The sequence below is a fragment of the Neopsephotus bourkii genome, unplaced genomic scaffold (genome assembly GCF_033783945.1).
Source record: "Neopsephotus bourkii isolate Nb327-2 ecotype Australia unplaced genomic scaffold, CSIRO-AGI_Nbou_v1 NB_1350, whole genome shotgun sequence".
Classification (NCBI taxonomy): Eukaryota; Metazoa; Chordata; class Aves; order Psittaciformes; family Psittacidae; genus Neopsephotus; species Neopsephotus bourkii.
The window spans coordinates 403,879-429,345 of NW_026901829.1; the positions used below are offsets into that span (position 1 = coordinate 403,879).

General features: G+C 39.4%; 1 protein-coding gene across 2 annotated transcripts; it reads left to right on the forward strand.

Annotated features, from left to right (window-relative positions):
* Window positions 1-1,629: 1,629 nt before the first annotated feature.
* TOMM70 (translocase of outer mitochondrial membrane 70) lies at window positions 1,630-24,878 on the forward strand. Of its 2 annotated transcripts, none has more exons than XM_061366587.1 (12): window positions 1,630-1,923; window positions 10,219-10,392; window positions 11,603-11,729; window positions 13,694-13,803; window positions 15,474-15,622; window positions 16,749-16,956; window positions 17,545-17,679; window positions 18,832-18,939; window positions 19,936-20,052; window positions 20,897-20,994; window positions 21,482-21,604; window positions 22,739-24,878. In XM_061366587.1, exons 1-12 carry the CDS (start codon window positions 1,684-1,686, stop codon window positions 22,890-22,892), a joined length of 1,743 nt encoding a protein of 580 aa, XP_061222571.1. In that variant the 5' UTR covers window positions 1,630-1,683; the 3' UTR covers window positions 22,893-24,878. The 2 variants fall into 2 exon arrangements, with proteins under 2 accessions (XP_061222571.1, XP_061222572.1); XM_061366588.1 differs by lacking the exon at window positions 1,630-1,923 and adding an exon at window positions 2,247-2,507.
* Window positions 24,879-25,467: the final 589 nt, after the last annotated feature.

Consider the following 25,467-nt stretch of genomic DNA (forward strand, 5'->3'; position numbering starts at 1 on the left):
TGGAATATGTGTTACATGCCCTGGCACATGGCAGAAGGAAAAGGAGGAGGGCTTTGAGGCTGTATAGCCTGTTGGGATAGTGTTGGAAGACTGCACAGGAGGGAGAGACCCAAATCTAAGTTCTTACTGGAAGTAGTCCTTGGTTTGTGCTAGGTGTCTAGGTGTTCTTCTGGTGCTTAGGCATTGCTGTAGAGATGTTAGTTGGCCTTGGCCAGAAGTATGCCAAAAAACTTGCTGGCAATTTAGCATTACAGAGAATCAATGGCTCAGCACTAAACCTTGCTCCTTGTCCCCAGCCTATTTAGTAGTACAGATGTAGCAACAAAACTCCAGTTTCATTTATGTGGGTGTAGATGTGAGGTTTTATTGTATTTATACAATACTCTTATGTGGGACTCTTCATTCTGAGTAACAGGTGTGAAAGGACCTGGATGAAAGTCATGGATGTGCAAGTTTTTACCTTGTCCAGGGCAGATAAGACCATGATTAGCAGACGGACCTGGAGTACAGGGGTGTTCAGGCTGCATATCTTCAGGTGTTGTGTATCAGAGCTTGGAGACACAGCCAAACCTGCAGCAGCTGCTTTTGTGCAGAGGCCCAGATGGACAGGAGCAAAAGGAATTCATGCAAAACAGCACAGCAAAAAAGACACCTGAAGCAATAAAAAGGTCATGTAGGCTGATTCTCAAGGTAGAGAAAAGCACTCCTGGCCGTGTTCTGACAGCGTAAATTTGTCTTATGTCCTTGAGGCTACCAATCTGTACAGGCAAGGTACATCTGAAGGTCTACACTAGCTCTTAGCTCATCATATGGAGGGAGTTTAGGCTGTCCTAGTAGCAAGCTATCAGCCGGTTGATATGTATTTTCTATTGTATGGTCCGAGTTTCTTCTTTTCTGACATGTGAGACAGAACTGCAACCTTGTGTAGAGTAGGAAATGCTTCTGCTGTGCTGAGACAGGTGACAGGGAAAAGTGGGAGAAAGGCTATCCCACAGCTTAACAAAATATACTTATGTAAATAGTTGTAACCCATAAACTAAGGAAGAAGCAGCTCAAACTGTTTACCAGGCACCAAGATATGTTGACTGAAAGTCCAGCAGGGCAAATCTTAGTTGGGGTCCTGAGGTATTTGCTTTGCAACCTTACTACAGTTTTTGTTAGTCCTTTTTTTCTTCAGTGCAATATGTGTCTTTGCACATATTTCTTCCACTTTCCTCCCACCTACAATGAAATTTCTAGGCTTGAGCCGACTAGTTATCTATCTGAGTATAAAAAGTATCAGACGACTCATCTTCATCCACAGCCGAGTACTCTAGGGAAGTAAGTGGAGACAGAAATACAAGCTTCCTCTGCCTACAAGTAAGGATGCTAAGTGTATACAAGTACACACACATATATATAATGCATATGTATATACAACATATATAAAATGTCAGTATTGCATACTAAGTTATTTTAAAGACAGATCTAATTAATAAATTAAAAGGAGAGACATTTATAATGAGGATGATTTTGACCCGGACACCCTGCAGCTATACCGCCGCTCCTGCAGGTGGCGCCGCCACGCGGGCAGGCGGAAGTGCTTGCACGACCCGTGCTCTTCCGCCGTGACCCGGGTCTCCGGTGACCCTTTCTCTCCACTCTTGTCCCGTCCCCTGTCGCGGGCGGCGGTTTGAGCGCGTCATGGCCGCCTCTAAGCCCGTGGAGGCGGCGGACGCCGGCGGCGCGGGGCTGTCTCGCTGGCAGCTGGCGTTGGTGTTGGGGGGCCCGATTCTGCTGGGAGCTGGCGCGCTGTACCTGTGGGGTCGGCGGACGGCCCGCCGCGGCGGCAAGGGCGCGAGCGAGCGGAAGACCCCTGAGGGGCGGGCGAGCCCCGGGCCCTGCGGCGGCGGGCAGCCCGATGGGCCCGGCCACGAAGAGACGGTGAGAGCGCGCCGGCGGCCGTTGGCGCGGACCGGTCCCCACCCCACGTCGCGCGCTGCGGCCGTTAGCCTCGCTGACGGGGAGAGGAGAAAGCCGGGCTTTGACCGTCAGAGATGGGGCTTGCCTCCACCGCCCTCAGCGGGCATTTGGGGTCGGGGGCTGAAGTCATCGGCTGAGGCCACTGGGGGCTGGGGGGCGGGTGTTTCGTCGGCGGTGGGGTCGGGGGGTGGCCCGTCTCCGGTCAGCTGGCGGCAGAGTCCGGTAGGCCAGGTCACTGGCCCTGTCTAAAAAGCGGATGTCAAGAGTCGGGATACAGGCCCTGGAGGACGCCAGTGAGGGGACAGCCATGCTGCAGCTCGGGCTGCATCCTTTTCGCGCCTAGAGTAAAAGAGCGGGGAGGGCGGACCGTGTAACCTCGAGGGTCTAGCCACCGGCTGTTACGACATTCACGGTTTTTTTCTCGTTTTGTTGCCGTTGGTAGTACTTTGTTCAGAGTGTGTATGTGTGTTTGTTCCAGTCCTGGTACTGGTGCTTGGAAAAGCACGTTACTGAGCACGTCTTGTCATGAAGTGTACATCAGTCAGGTATGGGTCTGACAACGTGCTTGCTGTTGGGTGAATGTGTTTCCGCTTCTGAGGTGTGGAATAGTGATGAGTAGGTTGCTTCCAGAAATAGTATTTTGTGGTCTGTTGTGTGTTAGTCTGAGGATACAGCAGAGTTTTAAGAAAATACAGTCCGAATCTTTTCAAAGTGAAATATTTTCCAGGGAAATACGAAAGATGCACTTTCCACACATCTATGGTCACAGGTGTACCGTGATAGTCACATTGTATTACTGAGGTGAGATTACAGTTGACAAACATTACAAACATGGATTTGGCAAACTGATTTGCTTTGATAAGAAAATCTCATTAGGATGTACCTGCATTGTCTTCCCCGTTGTGTAGCACCTGAAATGCTCTTAAAGGTCAGACCATGGCATAAACTTCCCATCTGAAATGATCAGAAGATGGAAAAAAAAAAACCCACCAGACAACTTTGAGAGATTGGAAGAAGGTCAGTTTAACGTGGATCATTTAATTGATGGAGATTAGTGTTACCAAGTGGGCAGACAGCAGCAGGAATGCAGGAGTGGTGAGGAGAGTGGCACAGCTGGTGAATCATAGATACTCTCAGGCATTCCTGGAAGCCTAGTGAGCTGCAAAAGCTATGCTGGACTGGAGGCAGTTACTTGAAGGCAGTGATTTGTTCTTTCATGAGCAACAGTAATGAGCAAGTGGTGTACAGAGGACAAATTCAGACATTGTTTACTGCGGTAACTTTGGCTTGTGGCTGCAAAGAGCATCTGGCATATTTATGGTAGTGTGCTTTTCACGTGTGAGCTCTGGTTTGCAGGCTGCTTGTGACCTTTGTGTAGCTGCAGTAACTTTGCTATTCATGTGTTATCTCTGGGTTTCTAGGTTGTGTTTCTGAATTGCAGTATGTACTTTCAAATGGTTTGTAGTCATTTTGTAGTTGTACCAAAAGCAGGAACTTCAAACGATTAAACCAGTTATATAGCACTTCATGTAAAATATTGTGTGTCTAGCTCTCTCACACTGGACCACAAATTAAATTACTGGAAGACTCTCTGTATCTAAGAATATGGATATAGCTGAGTGTATGATACAGAGTACCCTGAAGAGTGTCATTGCTTATACTGTAAAGAAATGAGAGATATTACTTGGGAAAACTGTAGAAGAACGTATCAGATTTACCTGGTTACATGAGATAATTGTCTAGCTGGTCAAAATACGGCTGCAGCAGGGAATTGAATGTGGCTACAAGTTCCGTTGGCTGCTTTATGTGTGTGTGTAGAGGATTGCCTTTCCGTTCCTCATACTCAAAGTGGTGGTGCCATGTAGATTTCATTTTTCCACATACATTTTATTAGTTGTGGATGTTATTAATAAGGCTGTTGATCAAAAACACTGCCCCTGAAATGCCTTACTTTTTAACCATCTGCATTGTATTGGTTTGCCTTCCTAATGTGGTGGGGTATTTTTTTAAACTTGGATTTCAAATACAAATCTGTACAGTGGCTTAAAGCCACTAATTCACAGTCTGAACATAAGAGGGAAGTCTCTTAGAAGAAAACGCATAGGTCAGTAATGAATGTGCTACCAACAGCTGTGTGTACATGTGTGTCAGGTGACTGTGCTTTTACTCATAAATACAGCTTAGGGCTCAGACATTTTTGTGCATTTCATTAAATCAGCTTTTATATCCATTTGATGCTCTGTTCACCGTTTTGAAGACATAACCTTGATTTTTTTTTTTTTTAAATACATAGTGTCTAAAATCTTAATCGTTTATTCAGACTTATTATTATTTTGCATACAGGTCAAGCTTTTCTTTTACATGCCTTAGAAGCCTCACATTTTTTCCCCAGGCTGTGCCTGCACTAGGGGATTCTCCTGGCGTAGACGCAGTGACCATGTGTGTGATCTGTGACTGACGTGTTGGCAGAAGCCCTTAGCATAGGTACTATATTCAGAAGAGCTGAATTACTTTTCAGATTGTCTCCTGTAAGCACAGCTTTTCAAAAGTAGTCAACTGGTATTATTGGACCAGTTAAGTGCTGATGAGAAAACTTGCCTATGGATGACTCGCAGAGGTTGGGAAGTCAAATTGCATCTTTTAATTACAGAAGCTGTCATTATTTCTTAAAATTTAGATGGAATGTTTTAGTAACTCAGTACCAGCAGTTGTTTTTTACGTGCTTTCTTAGTTTGTAGTGAGTATTGCATAACTTAAGCCTGTTGGAGTAGTAAACTGCTTTGCATTTATTGCATTGATACCCAGTTGATTAATGGTGTTTTTTACATACTCCATGATAAACTTAGGAAGTTTATACCTTCCTTGTCTTGACAGAGGCATATGCTGGTTAAGTCAGTGAGACAATGTGTCGGTTGGTTCTGTTTTTTTTCTTTCTCCTTAAGTTGAAATCGCTTCGTTTTGCAAGTCTGTGATAGCCCAATTCTAACCCCTTTACTCTTTCACCAGTTCCGTAGGGCAGTGCTGTGGTTTTGGTATGTGAGAAAGCACCAGGCAGAGATTCTTGAATTGTTTAGTCAGCATTGTGTATTGCAGACAAAGCCATTTGGGTTCATAGCTTTTCACTCTCTTTGCGCATTTTCTTCTGAACGGGATATAGTCCTTGAGTGCAGTGGTGGGTGAATGTGGCCAAACTCCTTGGCTTGTATGGTGTTACCATTGGGATCAACAGCCAACTAGTATGGCTTCTTTCCATTATCTATCTTAACAGCAATTGACAAATGTTGCCTATCTCACTGCTGTGACATTAGATCAGTATATGAGCAAATTAAACCTCTTTATCTAGGTATATTTATGTTGATACTTATTCTGAATTGATCTAAGCAAAGTACATAAAAAGTAATTTCTGTTGTACTGTGTACCTGTTGCCTAATCAATCTCACTATTGACTTACTATAAGTCTTCTATTTTCCATGCCAGCTGTAGTGGACAGGTTTAGAAAACTCCTAAATGTGTGTATGATAGCAGTAGAACAATCGTTAGACTCTTGAGTAGCTCATGTGCAGCTCACTTGTTTGTGGTAGGCATGAATGGCAAACTCATTTAAAAGCAAGGTGACTGTAATCTTGAGCTTAATTATTTCTAATTATATCCATCCTTGCTTGGGCTCTGAATTTACATCTTAAGCTTAGGTGAACATACTTTTTCTCATAGTGGTTTTAATGCTAAGGAGAATCTTAAAGCCATTTATACTCTCTTAATGACTTTTTAGTATAGGTCTGAGATAAGAAGTGAGGTGAAAGATGAATGTTAGCCAGAACAATACCTTTTTTAAAATTTTACTTGATCTCATCAAGAGATTCAGACTGGGGCTATTTTTTTCTTTGCAGGTGGATGAGTTAAGACGGCTGAAGGTGTAGTCCTCTTCCATGTCATCTGTCAGACAAGGGCTCATGCAAATCCTTTTCACCCAGAACAAAATGCTGAAACTCTCTGCTTGTGCTTCTGTTGTGAACCACTTTTGTCATTGGCTGGCAACAAATTTCTTGTTCCATTTTAAAAAATAATCTCCCTCAAATACATAAAGTTCTGAACTGCTAGTTTAACCATGTTGGCATTGCTGAGGGTTACTGTAAAGCTTTATTATTCTCGTAGATGGTAGTCTGTTGCTATCAAGTTGCTGTTGTTTGCCTGCAGTTTCTGAACATCTTGTGAGGAAAGCACATTTGCTGAGGTTAAAGTAACAGTTAAGAAATTTTTGTTAGTGCTATCTAGTCTTTAGACAACAATCTGCTTATTTAGTTACCTAGATAACAGAGGGCTTTTCAAGTACGCAAGTGTCCTTTGGCTTAAACTCTGTTTTAAGACTAGTTAGTGAACAGTTGCTGAAAGCAATCCTGAGATGTTACTTTTTATGTGACTGCAGATAACTTCCTATGTTTTTGTTTATACTGCCTTATCTATAATTGATTGTGGACTTCCATTCACTTTATTGAGCTGGTTTGCTTGTTGGAAGAGATTTTTTGACCAGAAGATGACAAACTGAGAGTTTTTCTTGTCTAACTTTCACCGTAGGAACAAAATACGTCCAGTGCACCACATAGAAAGGCAGTGGGTCAGGTGAGGAGAAGCAGTATGTTGGGTATTATTATATTTGCCAGAAAATGGAAGCAGAAACTTGTGCATCAAGTTTGCATACATAATCAGTTTCTTATTTGTGTATGTTGTCAATGCAGCAACTGAGAAGGACTGGAGTGATGAGAAGCAGCAGCCGAAAACATTTTGTCAGTTAAATGTAAGGCTTGTAAAACTTCCAGAAACTGATCTTTTGCTAAGAATTATTTTTTGTATTCCCTTTTGTGCTATTATGAAAAGGTATTGCAGCATATAATATGACATGAGTTCTTTAATTAAAAAGCCAAACCAAGCCATCAGCTAAAAACCCCAAACCCAGGAACAAGAAACAAAAGCATACCAAAGGAAGACACTAATGAGATTCAGCATTTTAGTGGGTTTTGCTTCCTCAGGTTATACTGCAGATAGTTAAGTTGAAATATGTCACTTAAACTGAAATTATTAAGTGTTGGAGGAGAGGTTATGAATGTTCTTTAAAATTTCACAAAATTAAAGTAAAAACTTTGTTTTGGTTTTGTTCCTTAATTTGATCAGTTTTATACTGGAGCTGTAAATTGATCCACTATTTTCTCCTATGTTTTCTATTGTTAAAGAGTTTCATGATTGTTAAGAAAATTATTCTCATCAGAATAATTATTTAAAATTAGAGTTTAAAACCTGTGTTTTATCACCATTTGGGCTTCAATATACTGATACAATATTTTGTTAATTTAAATGCATAAATTCTGTACAGCCTGTGTGGTATCCATTTGTCATGGGTATGAGCTGCTAAGTGACTCTTCTTCATGTAAGTCCTTATCAGGATAGGCTTATTGAAGATAGAGCTGTATCAGCCTTTGAGTTTAAAATGTTGGCCGTTCAATTCAACACTGTATTGCATGCAGACTAAGGTTGCAGAGATAAACCATCTCAGAGGTAGGAGTCTAGTTTAAGGCAGCGTAAACAAACACAACTCAGTTGATTTCTTTCTTGCCATGGGCATTACTGATAACTTTATTACATGATAGCATTTTGTGCTCCAGCTCTTGACTTTCTACCCTCAAATTATACAATGCATGAGGCAGAGTAACCGTGGAGCTAGCATCTATTTGATGATTCAGTTCTGTATAGTTGGTTGTGTGGTTTGTGTCCTACTGTTACTCAAAGCTTACTGTGATAACAGTTACTAGTTTTAATTGGCTTTCCTGTGGCACCATGCCTGTACTCTGTAAAGTTTTTGGGCCTTATTGTATGTACATAGATTAGTTTGAAGACCTTAGGCTTCCCAAGAACCAGTAGAGCACCAGTGACAGGCCCATAACTACAGATCTCTTGCTTCCAGTTACAGTTCACACTGTAAGCAGCCATTGCATTTGGATATTATCCAGTAGTTCTCACCTGTAGCATGTGTGTTTATGCAGGGATTGTAGTGCAGGGCTGTCAAAGTGCACAGGATGAAGATGATAGACTGGTCAGGCTGAGGCGCGTGTAGGGGTAACATATCCCTGGGTTAAAGAAATTGGCAGTGATCATAAAGTAGTAATCTAGTTGTACTGTAGGCTTAATCTCTGCAGTCTTAAATAATCTGCATACTGAGAACACATGTATGAATGTTGCAACATGGCCCACATCTTGTGTTTTTTCTTTTTGTAAGCAAGGAAGTGTGAATAGCACAGAATTTTATGTATTATTGTAGAAGGACATTGCTAATGTGGTTTGCTGTAGAAATGCAGAAGGAAAAATAAAGCTGACTTTCATGCATTTAAGTTTGCTGCATATGCTTAATCCTTCCCTTAGTTGAAAGAGAAGCATTGTTGTATAAGGAGCTAAATTTAGGTCATACTGAAGTAAGTGTAACCTTTTCAGACTTGGGTTATGTTTTAGAGAAACAGCTTATCAAATACATAGTTACTTGGCTATCAGTAAAAATATTTGCACTCTAATTTCGATTTGTGTATCCATAGAGTTACACACAGTGTGTGAAAACAGGTGGAGTAAATAATCTTTTATCAATTTGAATCCAAATCATTTAACCCCCCCCAAGAAATCTAAAAGCCATGCTTATTATCTTGTTCTGTGAACAGTGGAGATGTGCAGACTGACTTCCTACAAGCCCAGTGATTGGTGACCCATGTGAGAAGAGCTTTTCTGGCAGTAGGGATATTTAAGAAATTCCCTCCCTTATATGGTTTCACTTGTCTGTCCACAAGAGTGCCTTTGCTCTATTTGGATGCCTATTTTTATTTAAAAACTAATGCTGGTACCCGTTATCTGATTCTCTTATTCCATGATTGGAAACTAGTCCTTTAAAGAGCGGTTGTGCAGCAACTCCTGGGTTTCATTCAGATTTTCAGTTTTAAAAATCATTTAGATGTTAAAAATGATCAGGCTGGCATGAAATGAGTCGACTATAAGATAAACAGGCTGATGAAATACAAAGATGCTTTCAGGTTTGTCTTATAGTAATCTGGGTGTAGTTTGATGCTGGCAGTGGATGAGGTGAGAGAGGAGGCAGAAGTATGGTTAAAGAGCAGGACTGGCAATTGCCAGCAAGTTATAGATGATCTTTTCGGTGCATGTCATTCAACAGGTGAGATGTAGTGAGTTCTGCAGCTATTTAAGGTGTTACTGCCCCCAGTTTGTATTCTTTCCCTAAGAGGGGTTGGTAAGATGACACGTGTTTTCATACCTCTGTTCATTTTGATCTGGCATGTTAGCCTGAACTGCCCCAAAATATTGATCCTTAAATCTAGGCTATCAAGGAGGAGCAGAAATCCAGAAGGTATATATTAGGTGTTTTTGCAGCTCTATATTTCTGGAGTGTGGCTCACACCCCTTTGATAAAGAGAAGTGTTTTCATCTAATTCCATATAAGGCACAGTATTTGATAACTGTTCTTTAAACCCAGGGGTTACAGGTAGCAGGGTTAGTTTCTACAGAAAGATGGATGGTCAACAGGCAGCACGGAATGTAGAGATTCATTTAGCAGGGTCATAGGCCAGTTACCCAAGTTTTCCATCTGCAGCTAAGAATGACTGTGATGGTGCAGCACTTTGTATTAGTGGTTGGATGAAGCTGTGGAGGAGTTAGCTGTAAAGTTAGTTTGTCTGGTGTATAGAAGGCAGAACAGCTTTGTTTTCCTTACAGGTTTTATTTTTCTTGCTCAGTGGGTTTTCCACAGAGTGTTTTCTGTGTTTAATTCATAGTCTTCTCAGTCAGCTCTGGTCTCACAAGCTCTGTGTATTTGAGTAGGAAGCTTTTCCTATTTGAGTTTCTTGGGGGGCTTTGTTGTCTTCACCTGGAGAAATAACATACTGTCTTCTCTTTGGAGAAATAACATATCTTTATTGGTTCTACTGATCACCAGTCATGTAAGATTAAAACCTGTTTAGCTTTCCAAAAAGGAATTACCGCATTGTTTAATACTGTTATAATGAATATTTTGAAAAGGTGATGTCTCCTATCTGATACACTTGCAAAAGAAAAGCAGTTGTGTTTTTCCAGGAAATGGGAGGATTGAGATTTTTCAGCAGTCTAGGCTAGAGTTTAATGCTCAGATCCATTGTATATCTTTGAAGATCAGTGTATAGCTTGTGTGCAGTGATGCTTTTCTTATTTGAACTGTCCTATTACTTCCTTTTTCAGAGCCCTCTTGATAGAGCCCAAGCTGCTAAGAACAAAGGAAACAAATACTTTAAAGCAGGAAAGTATGAGCAAGCTATTCAGTGTTACACTGAGGCTATCAGCCTGTGCCCTCCTGAGAAAAACCTTGATCTTTCTACCTTCTATCAAAATAGAGCTGCTGCATATGAACAACTGGTAAGAAATTAAAGATAACTGTTTATTTAAAAAAAATTCAATGTAAATTGTGTGTTTTGTCACTTTTGTCAACAGAAAGATCCCAGGTGGCGATACCTGCTGCCTTCACAAGATGCTCTTGCTTGCAGTTATTTTTCACTAGCTCACTGTGCTTTTTCACATACAAATAAAACTACTGTTAACTATTCTCAATCTATGTTATGTAACTCTTATGTGTCCCTTTCTTGTAAGACAAGCTTTTAATTTCTTATCCTCTGGAACAGTTTTCTTGCATACAAGTGTTTCTTTAACTTCTTTAACTTAGGTTAAAAGCTAGGTGAAAGGCCAAATATTTGAGTGGATGCTACTTCTAAAGTTAAACAAATATCCCAGAAATTCTGCTAAAGCCTAAGACTTAAGTTTGTATGTGTGGAAGTAACATTTACTTGATAGCTAAGTATACTTGATATTAGTTTTAGAAGTCAGCCAGTGTTATTAGATTTGCTTATGAGGTCAAGCTGGTGATTTGTATAAAGGAGTGGAAAAGTTGGCTTTGTAAAGTATGAAGTATCAAGTAAGAGACTGTGTGATTAGAGAAATCTAGTCTTGAAAGTTACAGGAGAGACAAAACGGATCTTGTATAATCAGCTACTACTTATAACTAATGCATGTCATAATGAATCCCAGGTGTATCTGGTTCCTTTTTTTTAAAAGTTATTAGAAAAGCCTGTTTTAATAATCAATTTTGCAGATAAATGACATTTTAATTCTTAATATCCTTGACCAGTTCTACTCCTACATATTCATTTATCATCCATTTATAGTAACACAACGTAGTAAATTGATATAACAAGGGTATTTTGTTTTGTGGGTTTTTTTTTTAGAGTGGTTTAGCACTTTGTTGAACTTTTTTGTTGGTTTTCATTATGTTTAAATCCTTTTTCTTCAAATTGGCTCATTGTCTTCTCCCATATGCGTTGTACAACTGCCTAGATTTGTCTTTCTGTAGGAATTCCTTTTCTGTTTTGTGGCTGTTCTGGTGCAGGTAGCTTGCAGTGGTGTCTGGCAGTTTCTTACTGAGAAACTTGTAGAAATAGAAGCAAGCAGGTAGAACTAGGGCCCTGGGAATTGATGCTGCTATGAGGTGGCATGACCCTGGAGTCGGTAGTAGAAAGCTAATATAGTGCAGCTGAGTGGGGCCTCTCTCACTGTGTTGTTTTCCTGTCCACAGCAAAAATGGACAGAGGTGGCACAAGACTGCACAAAGGCTGTTGAGCTTAATCCTAAATATGTAAAAGCTCTCTTCAGACGCGCAAAGGCTCATGAGAAGCTAGACAATAAGAAGGAATGTTTAGAAGGTGAGTGTCTCTTGATGTATATACTTGAAAGCGGAATTAGCTCAGGTGCTTTGGAGGTAACTTCTGGGATGGTTTTACTTCTGTAACTACAGTAATACAGAACTGTTTATTTAAAACCATTCATAGCTACTGCAACTAGATCTTATTTGCTTGTCACTAGAAACTTTTTCCCAGTTTTCAAGGTCTCACCTGCTTATATCTGAAATAGCTGCTGAGAAGTTGATGTTACTGTTGCCACTCAAGGTCTTATTTTTGAGGATACTCCTATACTTCAGAACAGAATTCATCTAACATGCTTAGTGGATAATGCATACAGCAGTTGTTTACTTTCATACAGTAAGCAAACTTCGTTCCCTGTTTATTTTAGTGCAACAATATTACCACAGAAATCAAGGTGGTTTTGCAGGTGGAGATACATGGTTAGAAATGAGAGTATTAGTCATTTAAATGCAGTTTAATTAGCATTTTGTTTTGATATATAACTGTGATGAAAATTGGAACAGATTTAACTATTTTATTTTATTCTAATATTAACAGTACGTATTTGGCAGAAACTGTGTCAAATCCTTCCAGATACTATTCCTAACAGAATACGTTTTGAACTGTCAGGAAACTGTGACTGAGAAGCCATGAAAATTAAGGAGAGCTACAGGTCAGGTGTGTTGTCTGAGGGCCCTTTTAAACTAAGGGACACTGCTTGAAAGGACCCATTTAAATTTCATCAAGTGAAGTCATTCCTGCTGTTGTAAGGTTAAAAGGCAAATGAAATTTTCATCTGTGCTCACTGTGAAAGAAGGACAGAAAAGGCAGTGCTCTGGCTGTCAGATCTGTTAAGTATGTGCAGGAGCTAAGAATCAGGTCTGCTAAATTAGAAGGTAAATAAGATGTGGACATTTTATTTATTTATCTGCTGGCACAATCCCTTTCTGCCCTGTAAGACCATAGTGAGTAAAAAAAGGACTACTTAGGTCACTGCACTCTTTATGAGTGCAGTGTGTTTTCCTGGGGACTCCAGTGTGCTTCTTGTCTGTGTCAGAGTTGTGGGGAGTTTATGTGTAAATGATGGCATAATAGTACAGCAGCCTAGAATTACAGGAACTATACTAAAGCTCCAGAGTAAGACACTTGTTTTTCAAATGTATTCAAACAATACACTTTTTGAATTTCAAGTCCAAACTCTGTTCATCTTCACTGATGTTTGAGTGAAAATTGAATAGGAAAAATCAGTGGTAGTGTTGCATTAACTTGAGGATCTAGAGAAATAATGTACCATAAGAGCACATTTCACACTGCAAAGCATGATTCAGGTAACAATAGGTTAACATTTTCAGAGGCTTCTATATGTGACTGAAAGTGATGTGATACGGCCTAGCACTTTAAACCAGCCAGCAAGGTATCTTTCTTAAACTTTGTCCATTCCAAAGACATGTAAGTGAACCGGGGCGGGGAAGCGAGATATAATATGGGAAGGTTTCTTAAACTGAGGAAGAAGCAAGATGTAATGGGATTGAATATTAATTTTAAGAGTAGACAGTTAGGACCAGTCCCAGAAGAGAAGCTGTGTTAGCACTTTTTAATGCGAGCATGAGATGTACATAATTGCTGTCCTTAGAGTTTCAGAATTATGAAAGCCTCAGCTGGAGGTATATATTTTCACTGCTCATCTAACTGTGTTTATCTCTAGATAAAACCATTAAGATAAAAATAAATGTAATTTCTTTCATTCATTGTCATGAAATCCTTTTATCACAAGATCATTTTGGTTACAAATTTATATCTTGGAAAACATGGTGAATACAGCAAATTGGAAGCAGAGGCTTTTAGCCTAGAACAGGACATGTATTAGTTTGGCAGACTCATTTTGACGGTGGCACATTTTAGTGTACTCCAGTGACTATCAGAATTTATCTTTAATCTCACTTTTGTGATTTTTTTCTTTAATTTTGTTTTGTTTTGTTTCCTAGATGTCACTGCAGTCTGCATTTTAGAAGCCTTCCAAAACCAGCAGAGTATGTTATTAGCTGATAAAGTTCTTAAACTTCTTGGGAAAGAAAAGGCCAAAGAGAAATATAAGGTAGGTCTTATGATATTGTTGACAAATTCTGATTTCAGCTGGCTGGTTGTTGAAATGTTGGTTGTTGGCATTCTGTCAGTGCTGTATAAGCGACTGTCTTCATCTGTTGAAGAGTAAGAATCAACACAGTTTTGTACAAGTCTACTATTGTATCAATGTTGTTTTCTTTTGGGACCTGCCCAAAATTTTTTAAACCTCAGTAGAGTTGTCTGTTCCTAATAACTATTTTCTTTTAATAATAAAATTTATTATGACATTCAGCACACCCTAAGTTGATGTGCTGCCCAACCTGGGGCTTTTCCAGACTTGCAACATAATGGAAACAGTATATGTTGGAACAGCGGCAGTCAAATGTTCAGTTGCATTATCAGGTGGCTGTTGATTGACAGCAGAATTCCTACCTTTTAGAAAGCGGTAAAATAACATTCTTTTAAGGTGGGATGATGGCTTTTCTAAAAGAGGAAGAAAAGCATTGCTTAAGAAAAAAATGATGTAGTGTGAAGTCACATCTATTTAGTAGTGGTCAGGCTTCCCGATTCTGTCTTAAGAAATATGCCTTCATTTCCTAACTACTACAGATTACTTCTGACATTCAGTTTGTCCAAGTCTGTCGCTGTTTCTGTTTCATTTCTGTGAGTAGGTCCTCATACCTGTACTTTTCTATTTTGGCACTCAGATGTGTTTGTGTTACTGTTCGGAAACTGCAGAAAAGAGAAGTATGCAAACGCAGGGGTAGCAAGGAGCAGTCATTTTAAGTGGCTGTACGTTTACAAAAAATTTGGAATAGGTATTAAAACATTCTCACTTGTTATTAAAATATTCTTGCTTGGTTTTTTTTGCTGGTGGTTGAATACCAAAATCCATGTTGGGTTTGAGATGCTGAATTTCTCTCCTATAGGAACTCACAGAAATGTATGCTGTTGAGGTAACAAAACAAATTGTGGTATTTAGTGTGTTGTGGCAGCATCACAAAATAGGCATGCTTCAGATAGTTACGATAGAACTAATAGAGAAGACTGCATTCAGACTTTTCTTGCAGGAGAGACTGAATTGTAATTCTCATGAGCAGTGTTCGTTTTGAGCAACGGGTGTTTATTGGCTGTAGAAAGGATTTTGTACCTGAGAGGTGTTACTTCTGGGACTTCAAGTAAAATGTGTAGTATCTGGGCTAATCTGCATATAAAATTAGGATATTGCCTCATTAGTCTTCATAGCAATGATAGACAGCAGGTTCTCTTGGGCAAGTTGGAGAAAAAGGGCAAATTTCATTCAGAATTTACTTGAATTTAGGCTCATACTTATATCACCAGCTCACATTTTTCACCTTATTTATGTGCACACATACTGCTTTAGTACATCTACCCAATGCCTTATGATACCCTAAGAGTCTTAATTTCTGGCCACACATGCAGAAATTTAGTACCTCCCTCCTCTTGAATATGCTCACTTTATTTCTAGCGGTGATGGGTGTTGTGTTGTGATCTGAAGTTTAAATAATCGCTGAATGTCAAACTGTCAAAAGTATCAGACTATTAAATGAGATAGTAGAAAGTCAAACACTGGTTCTTTCATGAACGATATTTTTATAATCATATTTGTTTATCCATTGCCCTGTATTTGCCATCTGATCTTACCATCTAATGACTTGAAATTACATTTCTCTGTTCCAGAATCGTGAGCCTCTGATGCCCTCACCACAGTTCATTAAATCCTACTTCAGTTCTTTCACAGATGATATAATCTCCCAACCTTTGCTTAAGGGTGAGAAATCAGATGAAGATAAGGATAAGGAGGGAGAGGCTTCTGAAGTAAAAGAAAAGTGAGTGTACAGTACAGTTGGGAGTTGTTTGGTATTGGAATTAAGTTTGCAGTGATTTTTACATTCTGCTCAGTGTAACTTGCTGTTGTTTTTATAGTAGTTGGCATGGGAAATCCTGTGGTAATAAAGTGAGCCTGTGAAATGAGATCAGTATTAAAAATGAAACTTCTATGAAAGCTGACTAGTTAGTTCCAAAGCTCTACTAAATAGAGAAAGGACAATGAGATTGGGGAGATATACTGAATACTTACAACAATATCATAGTAAATTTTAGGAGATGGGAGGACTGAAGAGTGCTGAATGATGCTTCTGGAGAAAGGAGTGCTTTATCCTGAAGGAGACTTTCCAAGGAAGAGAGCAAGTTTGGATTGGAAAGGAGAAGACAAGCTAGGAAAAGAGTCTTTGTTAATTAAAACTGTGAACTTACAGCAGCTTGAGCTAAAAGGGCATTTTAACTTTCTGGAATCAAAATGCACATAAATGATAGGTTCGTTCTGACAAAGAAAAGCTTGAGGTTTGGTTTTTTTTGAGGACTTTGTGCTTTAACTTACTATGCTGCTTTCCAGTTTAGTTTTGAAAGATATCACTGCTGTCAGTATGGAAAACCTTACAAACAGTGTTAGGATTTTTTTTTTTTCTTTTTTTTTTTTTTTTTTAAGATAGGATGTCCCTGTCTACAGGCAGATTCACTGAATACAGAACACTTAGCTGAAGACATGGCAGTGCTTACCATAAATTTCGCTGTTAAAACCTTCCCTCCATGTACAGCACATTGCTAGGTTTGATGTTTCACTTTTCTGCCCTGGAATTCCATTCCAGCCCTCTTGTTTTAAAGCAGATTATCACTGCCCTTAATATGAAATAAAATTTCAGGGGACAAATGAAGCTCAAGTTCAAGAGCTTTAAAACATTTTTTATTCATTATTTCAAATATAACTTGGCCATTCTTTGTCTGAATTGTTTTCAGTCTGTGGTGGCTCGTCCAAGAATATTTGTAACTTTATTATGCTAGTGTTGTAACAGAGTATAGCAAAAGTTAGTATTTGTAATGATTAAATGAAAAATCTGAATTGAAATTGCAGTGAATGTATATATGTATACACAACTGTTCTTACATCATTTACAGCTCTGGTTATTTGAGAGCAAAACAATATATGGAAGAAGAGAACTATGACAAAATTATCAGTGAAAGCACAAAAGAAATCGAAGCAAAAGGAAAATACATGGCAGAAGCTTTGCTTCTGCGAGCTACTTTCTACTTACTTATTGGCAATGCAAATGCTGCCAAACCAGACCTAGATCAGGTCATCAGCATGGAAGGTGCAAATGTGAAGGTAAGAATCTGTCACATCTGGATTATAGTTTGGGTTGAGAAAATGTAGAAGTTTGATAAACTTCCATTATAGTGCAAGAAGTTGTTTTTCAGAGTATTTTCAGATGCTTTAATTGGGAGTGTTCTGGTTTATTTACTGTTTTGTCTTATTTTTTTCAAAAGACTTGTTTGTTTTTCTGAAGCAGTTGTGCTAAGTAGTACAAACAAAAGAACAGAGGAAGCTGAATGAACTGGAGGCTTACCCAGCCCAAAATAGTGGTTCATAGATAAGAGAAAAATGTTAATTGTAGTTGCATATTGAACTGCTTCACAAAATGTTGGTGTAGTTCTAAGTATAGGGAACCTGTCTTATGAAAGTATTTTTGGGGGCTTGAAAGTCCACTGAGATGGAAGCATAGACTGACATATTTGAAATTAAGCAAGGGAGTTGATTCATTTAGATTCAATTTGAAATTTACTCCTGCATAGAATGAGTGAAATCTGCTAGTAGGAAAAACAAGTCAAATGAAAAATTTACTGTAACTGTAACAAAGCCTTAAATCTGGGGGAATGCTGGAGTGGCTGATGTTTCTTTGAACTTGTTTTACAGCTCCGAGCTAATGCTCTGATCAAACGAGGAAGTATGTATATGCAGCAGCAGCAACCTATGTTGTCCACTCAAGATTTCAACATGGCTGCTGATATTGATCCTCAGAATGCGGATGTTTACCACCATCGAGGACAAGTAAGGCACATTAGAAATCTCGTCCCAGTACCTGAATATCTCAATATATACTAAAATAAAAAATAAAGATCTTTATATCATTGGAGACACTTTATACTGTTTGTGGCAGAAAACCATGAACTCCTAATTTGAGACTGTTGCAGAATAAACACAGTTTATTTGCTGTTTTGGTCAGGCAGAAACAGTTTACTCCTGTAGCTGTAGGAAAAACGCAAAGTAACAAAGGTTCAGCCCTCTGTCAATACAAACTGACTTAAAAGTTCTAGGCCTTATATACATTTACAATAGATATAACTTGCCCAGTGAAGGGGCCTGATATGTCAGAGCAGCATTTCCATAGAAGCTTTCTTACAGCAGATTTAACGTGTTCTTTGATAACTCAGCATCTCTAGCACTGTGGCCTAGACTTGCATCTGTTCAGCTCATCACTCTCTGCCTTGTGATGCTGCTGTGTCTTTGACTAACTTCTGAACACAGAGAGGCCTGCTTCCACAGAAGTGTAATATAAAAGGTGATGGAATAAAAGAGGAAATGCTCCCATTTGCAGATGTGCTAAGTCATATTCATAGGGAAGACTTCTGTGGCTTGAGTGCCTCTCTCCATGAATTCATTAGATCTCTTTAATGCTCAGAGATAAGGATGGTGTTGTGGGGTAATTGAGGGGAATGAAAGTTTTCTGCAGATTGCAAATTGGTGTTTTACAGGAGCTTGACAGTGTAGTGAAAGAATGATGAAGTGAGCTCCTCCCTTGTGGAGGAATGAGAATGTAAAAAAAAAAAGTTGAAATGCAAGCTGGGAAAGCAAAAATGTTGTGACATACAAATAGGTAATGGGCATTAACTACAGCGAGGCAAAGCAACTTGGGAAAATACAGCATAGTTTTGGAAATTGGACATAATGCAGTAATGGCAACAGCCTGAAATGCAAGCATTCTCAATCCCTGCACATGCACATTGCCTTTTTGTGTCTGAAGCTGGTTTCACTGGTGGCTATGTTACTTAATGGCAGTGATTTTTAGTCATGGTTTTTGTAGGTTTCTAGGCAGTTCTGCACCTGAACTGGAGACGAAAAGAGTAACTAATGATAATTATCACTTAAGCGTATGAAGCACAGATTAAATGCAGAAATAGGATTTTCTTTCATTCTGGCTAGCTGAAAATCCTGCTTGACCAAATTGAAGAAGCTGTGGAAGACTTTGATGAATGTATCCGATTGCGACCTGATTCTGCCTTGGCTCAAGCACAAAAGTGTTTTGCTCTGGTAGGTAACGTGCTGGTTATCTGGGTGCTTTTTCTTTTCTGTAAAACATACTGTGTTTCTCCGCTTTATTACAACTTAAGAGAAAAATAGGGCAACAAACATCTGAATATATTTTTAATAAAGTAGGGAAAATACACAAGTTTCTTCAGTTGGAGTAAGGGTTTGCTGCTTTCATTTTGAACTGTTTGTTATTCAAAGAGTAGATAATTTTTTCAGTTTTGTGGTAGATCATTCTAATTGTAGATCATTCTAATTGTGTCACATGAAATCTAAATAAAGTCTTAATGTGGAAAATCTTCAAGAAATTGGAATTAAAAAAAGCAACCCTATTTCAAGCCAGTACAGTACCTCTGTGTGCAGGAACTTTTGAGGTGTGTTAGGCTTGGAATTTCTAGGCTTTTGAAACAGAGGGAGGCTATTAACAACTGTCAGGCCTAATGGCTTCCTTCTTTCACCCTTTCTCCTCTCCAAGACCTCATAGCAGCTTTCCAGTATCTGAAGGGGCCTATAGGGATGCTGGGGAGGGACTCTTCATTAGGGACTGTAGTGATAGGACAAGGGGCAATGGGTTAAAACTTAAACAGGGGAAGTTTAGATTGGATATAAGGAGGAAATTCTTTCCTGTTAGGGTGGTGAGGCACTGGAATAGGTTGCCCAAGGAGGCTGTGAATGCTCCATCCCTGGCAGTGTTCAAGGCCAGGTTGGACGAGGCCTTGGGTGATATGGTTTAGAGCGAGGTGTCCCTGCCCATGGCAGGGGGGTTGGAACTTGATGATCTTATGGTCCTTTCCAACCCTAACTATTCTATGATTCTATACCAGACTTTGATATGTGTTAGGTTCCTGAAACAAGATTTGGTAGATGTACAGGCATGTCACTTTCTGGAACTTGTAATTGTTATGATGCATGCATCTCATGAGAGAGCAGGTAGAGGTCTGATGAGCCTGGGTTTGTGGTGGTGTTTCATTTTTTCCTTTTTAAATTTTCTTTTGATAGTATCGTCAGGCTTATACAGGAAGTAACGCTTTGCCTGTGCAAGTAGCCATGAAGGGCTTCGAAGATGTCATTAAAAAATTTCCAAAGTGTGCTGAAGGTTATGCACTCTATGCTCAGGTATATTTGTCTTTGTCTTAAAGAAAATGCTGCATTCTCTTGCACCTTTTATCTTTGATAACATGCATTTCTTCAAATAATATATGAAGATTTTTACAAATAAGTCCTGGGATAATACATGCTGCTTTAATAAGCTACCTGAACTTACGGGTGTGGGTGCTTCGGGGTATAGGAAGTACAGGGTGAATCAGTGGAGTGGAATATAAGTGATGAAAGTCAAGGGTGGTTTTTAGAAGACAAGAGGTCTGGCATACATTTCCCCTTGAATTCCTGCATGTGTGTGGCATCTCGCTTGATGGATGCCCAGGATTGTCTAGGTCATTTGGGAATTAAATGTGTGGTGCTAGGGTAACAGTTTCAGTCTGCTATGAGTGACATGTACTGATCAAGCAGAGTTCAGTACAAATGTTCAGAGTCCACTTGTATTGGAGACTGTAATTTCTTCAATAAGAAAATGTACTTCTGATTCTAGTATGGAGCATGTGATCTTCCAAGTTTAAGTAGGTAAGCATATACGGATGCACTTCCTTTTGGAAGAGTTGTGTTTGAGAAAGGAAGAAGTTGAGACTTGCAGGTACAGATTTTCAGAATGGTTTTAATTTGCAGTACATTTAGCATGTTCCTTGTGTAACATTACAGGTGGTACTGTGGTCAGTAATTTGTGCACGTAAAGCTGGGCACTGAATTTTGAAACTTAACTCTCGTAATGGATGTGCCTGGCCTGCTTAATGATAGAGAGCTATCTCTAATCTCACATTGTCAATATGGTTTTAATTAGAATTAGCCTACCACAGAGTCCGTGTTTTGGCTGCTTTTTGACATACAAGTTTCTATTCTGATGCAGGCACTAACTGATCAACAGCAATTTGGCAAGGCTGATGAAATGTATGATAAATGCATTGACCTTGAGCCAGACAATGCCACTACGTATGTTCATAAAGGGTATGTATTGAGTTTGCAATCCTTTTGGTCAAGGCCAGTTGACATGTGTAGATGAATCAACATGAATTGGAAGTTTTGTTGTGAAAACAACTTAGTGTTGTTAAATATATTTCTATAGTTTCTCTTGACTGAACTGGAAATAAGTTTCAGGAAAGTTTCATTAGTTTCATTCCTAATTACATATCTATGTGAAGTATATCTGGCTTCTACTTTAGCCTTATGTTAATTTCATTTTGTACTGAAGTTTTCTCTTTCATAAATTAACTTGTAACCAGTCTTCTCGAGAGGGATTAGCCTTTTTTTAGAGTCATTGAACTGGTAACATCACCTATTGAAATTGACTTTCACATACCTGTTTTTAAAAGCCACAGAGTTACTGTTACCCTGCATTAGGATTTAAGTACAGTTGCGATTTTATTTTTGCTTATATGATGAGGGTTTTGGGAAGAGTATGTGAAGTTTGTTCTGAGTTTCCTTTCTCTTCTAGTTTACTTCAGCTCCAGTGGAAGCAAGATTTAGACAAAGGGTTAGAACTCATAAGCAAGGCAATTGAAATCGATAACAAATGTGATTTTGCATATGAAACCATGGGAACAATCGAAGTGCAAAGGTAATGTTGAATTGGAATGTTAAGAGTTCTTAGTTGTTCTTGAATTTACAGTAGTCCTTTAGATACCCTTATGGATTTTAAGTTGAACAGGCTCCCCAGGGAAGCGGTCACAGTACCAAGCTTGTTAGAGTTCAAGGAGCTGGACAATGATTTTAGTCATATGGTTTAGTTTTAGGTAGCTCTTCAAGGAGCGGGGATTTGGACTCAATGATCCTTATGGATCTCTTCCAACTTAGGATCTTCTGTGATTCTGTCTTTTCCTGAGTGCTGTGCAAAGCCAGCTCTTATCTGGAATCCTGACTTCTGTTCTGTAACTCTTGAGTAAAGCCTTCCTTTCTCTATGGCTTATGATCTGACAAGTTCCCATGTTCACTTTTTCATGCAGATGACTCTGTGTATGTTTAAATGCACACCTCCTGCATTTAAAGTGACTTCCTTAATCGTTATTAGGCTTCCTGTATGCCTCATGTAGTGTTTAAACACAATCTTAGTGAACCATTTGTACTGAGGATCCTGAGCTATACTCTCAACTCTGACAATTTGGCTTTTATTCCAACAGGACTGCAGTTTGCAAGTTCACAGGGTAAAGAGGAAAGACTAATGCTCTATTCTGTAACAGAGCATTACAGTTAGGCAAAAGTATGGGGTGTAGCTGAGAGTATAGTTGAGTTTGGGTTTTTTTAACATGGCTAGCCATCAAAAGAACAAACACTTAAACTGCTTCTGTGAGACATTTTGGAAGCATTTCCTAATCAAATAATATGAGCTCTTGTCTGTGTGCTCGTTTTGCTCTAAAGTATACAAACTCGTTTTTCAGGGGGGATGAGAGTTCATTTAGTTGTCCCATCAGTATTTTTTGTAAACTTGGTGTCCTGTATAGAACATTTTATCCCACAGTACCACCCATGGGGGCTCTCAAGAGGAAAGTTATATAACAGCTCTCATAGTTACTTAGGCTTGGTAACAACTTCTCTCAGTTTGCTCATCATGATCACAAGTACTTGTGGTGGTTCCTCCCAAAGTCATTTTAAACTGTTAGTAGTGGAGAGTGTAAGTCAGGGGAAAAAAAGATGCTGTAGGGATGAAAAGTTTGTTACGCTGGTCTTAATTGGACTGCATTTTGGTTTATTTCAGGGGTAATCTGGATAAAGCCATTGAAATGTTCAACAAAGCTATCAACCTGGCCAAATCTGAAATGGAGATGGCCCACCTCTACTCACTCTGTGATGCTGCCTATGCCCAGACAGAAGTTGCAAAGAAGTATGGATTGAAACCACCAACACTGTAAAGAAACAAGGAGGAAATGACCTTCTAAAGTGAAGTTGCCCACTTCGGCCAGCCCTAAAGATGCTGTTGCAGACCATGTTGAGTGGTGGAACTTAGTTTTTTTCCATTTGTGGTGTTGTCATTTGCTACATCTGTTAAATGTTTAGGTGTTGTGGGATTGGTTGTTCAAGGAAGTATGCAGTGTTGCATCTTGTTCCTTCTGCAGTAAAAACCTTAAGGCGTGTTAAGGGAAATGAAGTTGCAGGGGAACAAAAGGAAGACACTTTGGCCATGCAAATAAAAACTTCACACGGGTTCATTTTGGGTGATTATGTTGTGGGCAATTTTTGCTTTATCAACCAATATAACAGCATGTTGGGGGTTTTCCTGTTGATTTTAAGGGTAATACTAGTCAGTGCTGTAAAATAGGTTTCTTTTTTATATGCAATTAATCTTTGAGGGTTGATTTTAATTTTGAAAAAGGAAAAAAATAACTTTCAAACTGTTTAGTAATAGGGTTTTTTAAGTCAGATGTGGAGAGAATCCCTGTAAATATACGCAAGTATGCACAGTCTTCCCTTAAAGCCCCTCCCACCCTCTGCACACCTTACTTAGAAATCGTCCTGTGGCAGCTATTAGGGAATTAATTTGATAGTCCTTATGCTTACCCCAGAAAGCCCTAGCATACTATATTGGAGAGCAAGTAAATAGGTTGGCTGGGGAAAGAGGTCAGGTAACACTGCTCCAGTGCAGGTTTTACTGGAAGAAAGGCCTTGTTCCTGTGCTGTGGTCCTTACTTGAATGTCACAGGAAATTGTTCTGGAGGGTTCAGAGGGACTTTAAAGAACAGAAAGCACTGCTGGGTGTATTGCTCCCAAGGTAAGGTCTTGCTTGCATATAATCTTTGTCATCTCTGATGCTTCTGCTGAAATGTAACAGCTAATCCACTGTCTGAATTCTCGTCAGTCTAGAGACTGCGGTGTTCCGATCTGCCCCGTATAACAGATCCTTTGCGGGATTAAGTGAGATAAGGAACAAAGCATAGGCTAAAACTTCAAATAATGGATCTAGAATCTGTACTGGTTTTCTTGTTCTTTAGGTTCTGTCTTGTCTAAGATGACAAATACTGTAGAGAGGAAGCAACTGTTATGCAAGTGGCAGATCAGGAAGTCATTAAATACTGGTATAAACTGTTTCCCTCCAGCTGGGAACTTCACAGAGGGCTCTCCTGCTTTGGGTTGATCTTTGGATCTGTGGAAGCCAGTCCATCCATCTCACCTCTCCTTGGATTGATGTGGTTGGATAAACCTCATGCTAGTACTTAACTGATGTAGCTTTATTTATTATATGCTAATTTAGCCTTCTTTCCATCCTGAAATTGTAGGTTTGCTTGTGCTGAATTGTCTACTGTATTTCAGCTTTTAAAGAAATGAACCATGCTGTGGTCAAACTGTTGTTCTTTAGTTGTGCCACCACATAGCAGCAGCTTGTATATTCAGCTTGACCTTGCTTTCTCTCAGCAACTACAATGAGAATTCAAATGGTGGAGAGTAGACATAAAGATTTAATCATTATATTTTAACTAGCTCAGGTGATCTGAAATCACAGCACTGGTGTAGAATTGAAGTCAGTGGAAGGTACTGGCAGCTTCTAAGGACATTGCACATTAGTGTCAGCTGTCTTCTCGAACTTCCAATCTCTGCACTGATGACCTGAGAATAAAAATATGCCAGACTGACTTGTGTCCTCCTGAGGAGTTTTTATTCGCATGGCCTTACTTACATTGGCATTTTTCCTCCTCACCCCACCTGTACCCCATTCCTTACCCCACTCAGTCAATTAAGGGAAAAAAGCATGTGCTGTTGAACACTAGCATTCCAAGTCATCACAGACTTTTGCCTGTTCTTGAACTAGCTTGAAACTGCACTGAAAGGATGCATTATCTGTAATTTTTTTTGTAAATGACGTATTACCTGTAAACTAAAAAAATAAACATTACCTTCAAGTATCTCTCTCTGACATGTATAAGAACAGGTTTTGATGAAAGTGTTCTGCAGTGGTGCTCTCTGTTCTTACTTGAGGTTGCTCTGACTCTGGGAAGAATAACGATGACTGACTGACTCCCTGTCATCTTCTCCCATTTCAGCCTTCAAGAAAAAAGATGTGGAATTAGCAAGTCTTTTCTCTGTGACTGCATCCATCACCCACAGAGATATGATTTTGAGAGCTGAATATTACAGAGAAAAAGGAAATCCAGCCAGGAAAGCTGGGAGTCTGGTGGCTGACACCCCATTAATCAGTGTATGCCAGTGAATCCCTTTAGTGAATGGCTGATACAGTTAAGGGTTTACTTGAAGCCAGGTGTGCATAGGAACTGCGAGCAAAGCTTCCTTTAGTAGGGATGGAGAGCTAAAGTGAAACAAGTATTGCTGCTATTTAAAGAAAATAAATCCTGTTGAAACATAGGAAGCTGGTAGTGAAAGCTTGGATAAACCTGGTGTAGTCCAGGCACTCTGGGAAGTCACTTCTACACATAGTTGTCTTGTGTCTTAATTCTGATCATGTAGAATCCCTGTTGTTCATCTTGGACACAGCTT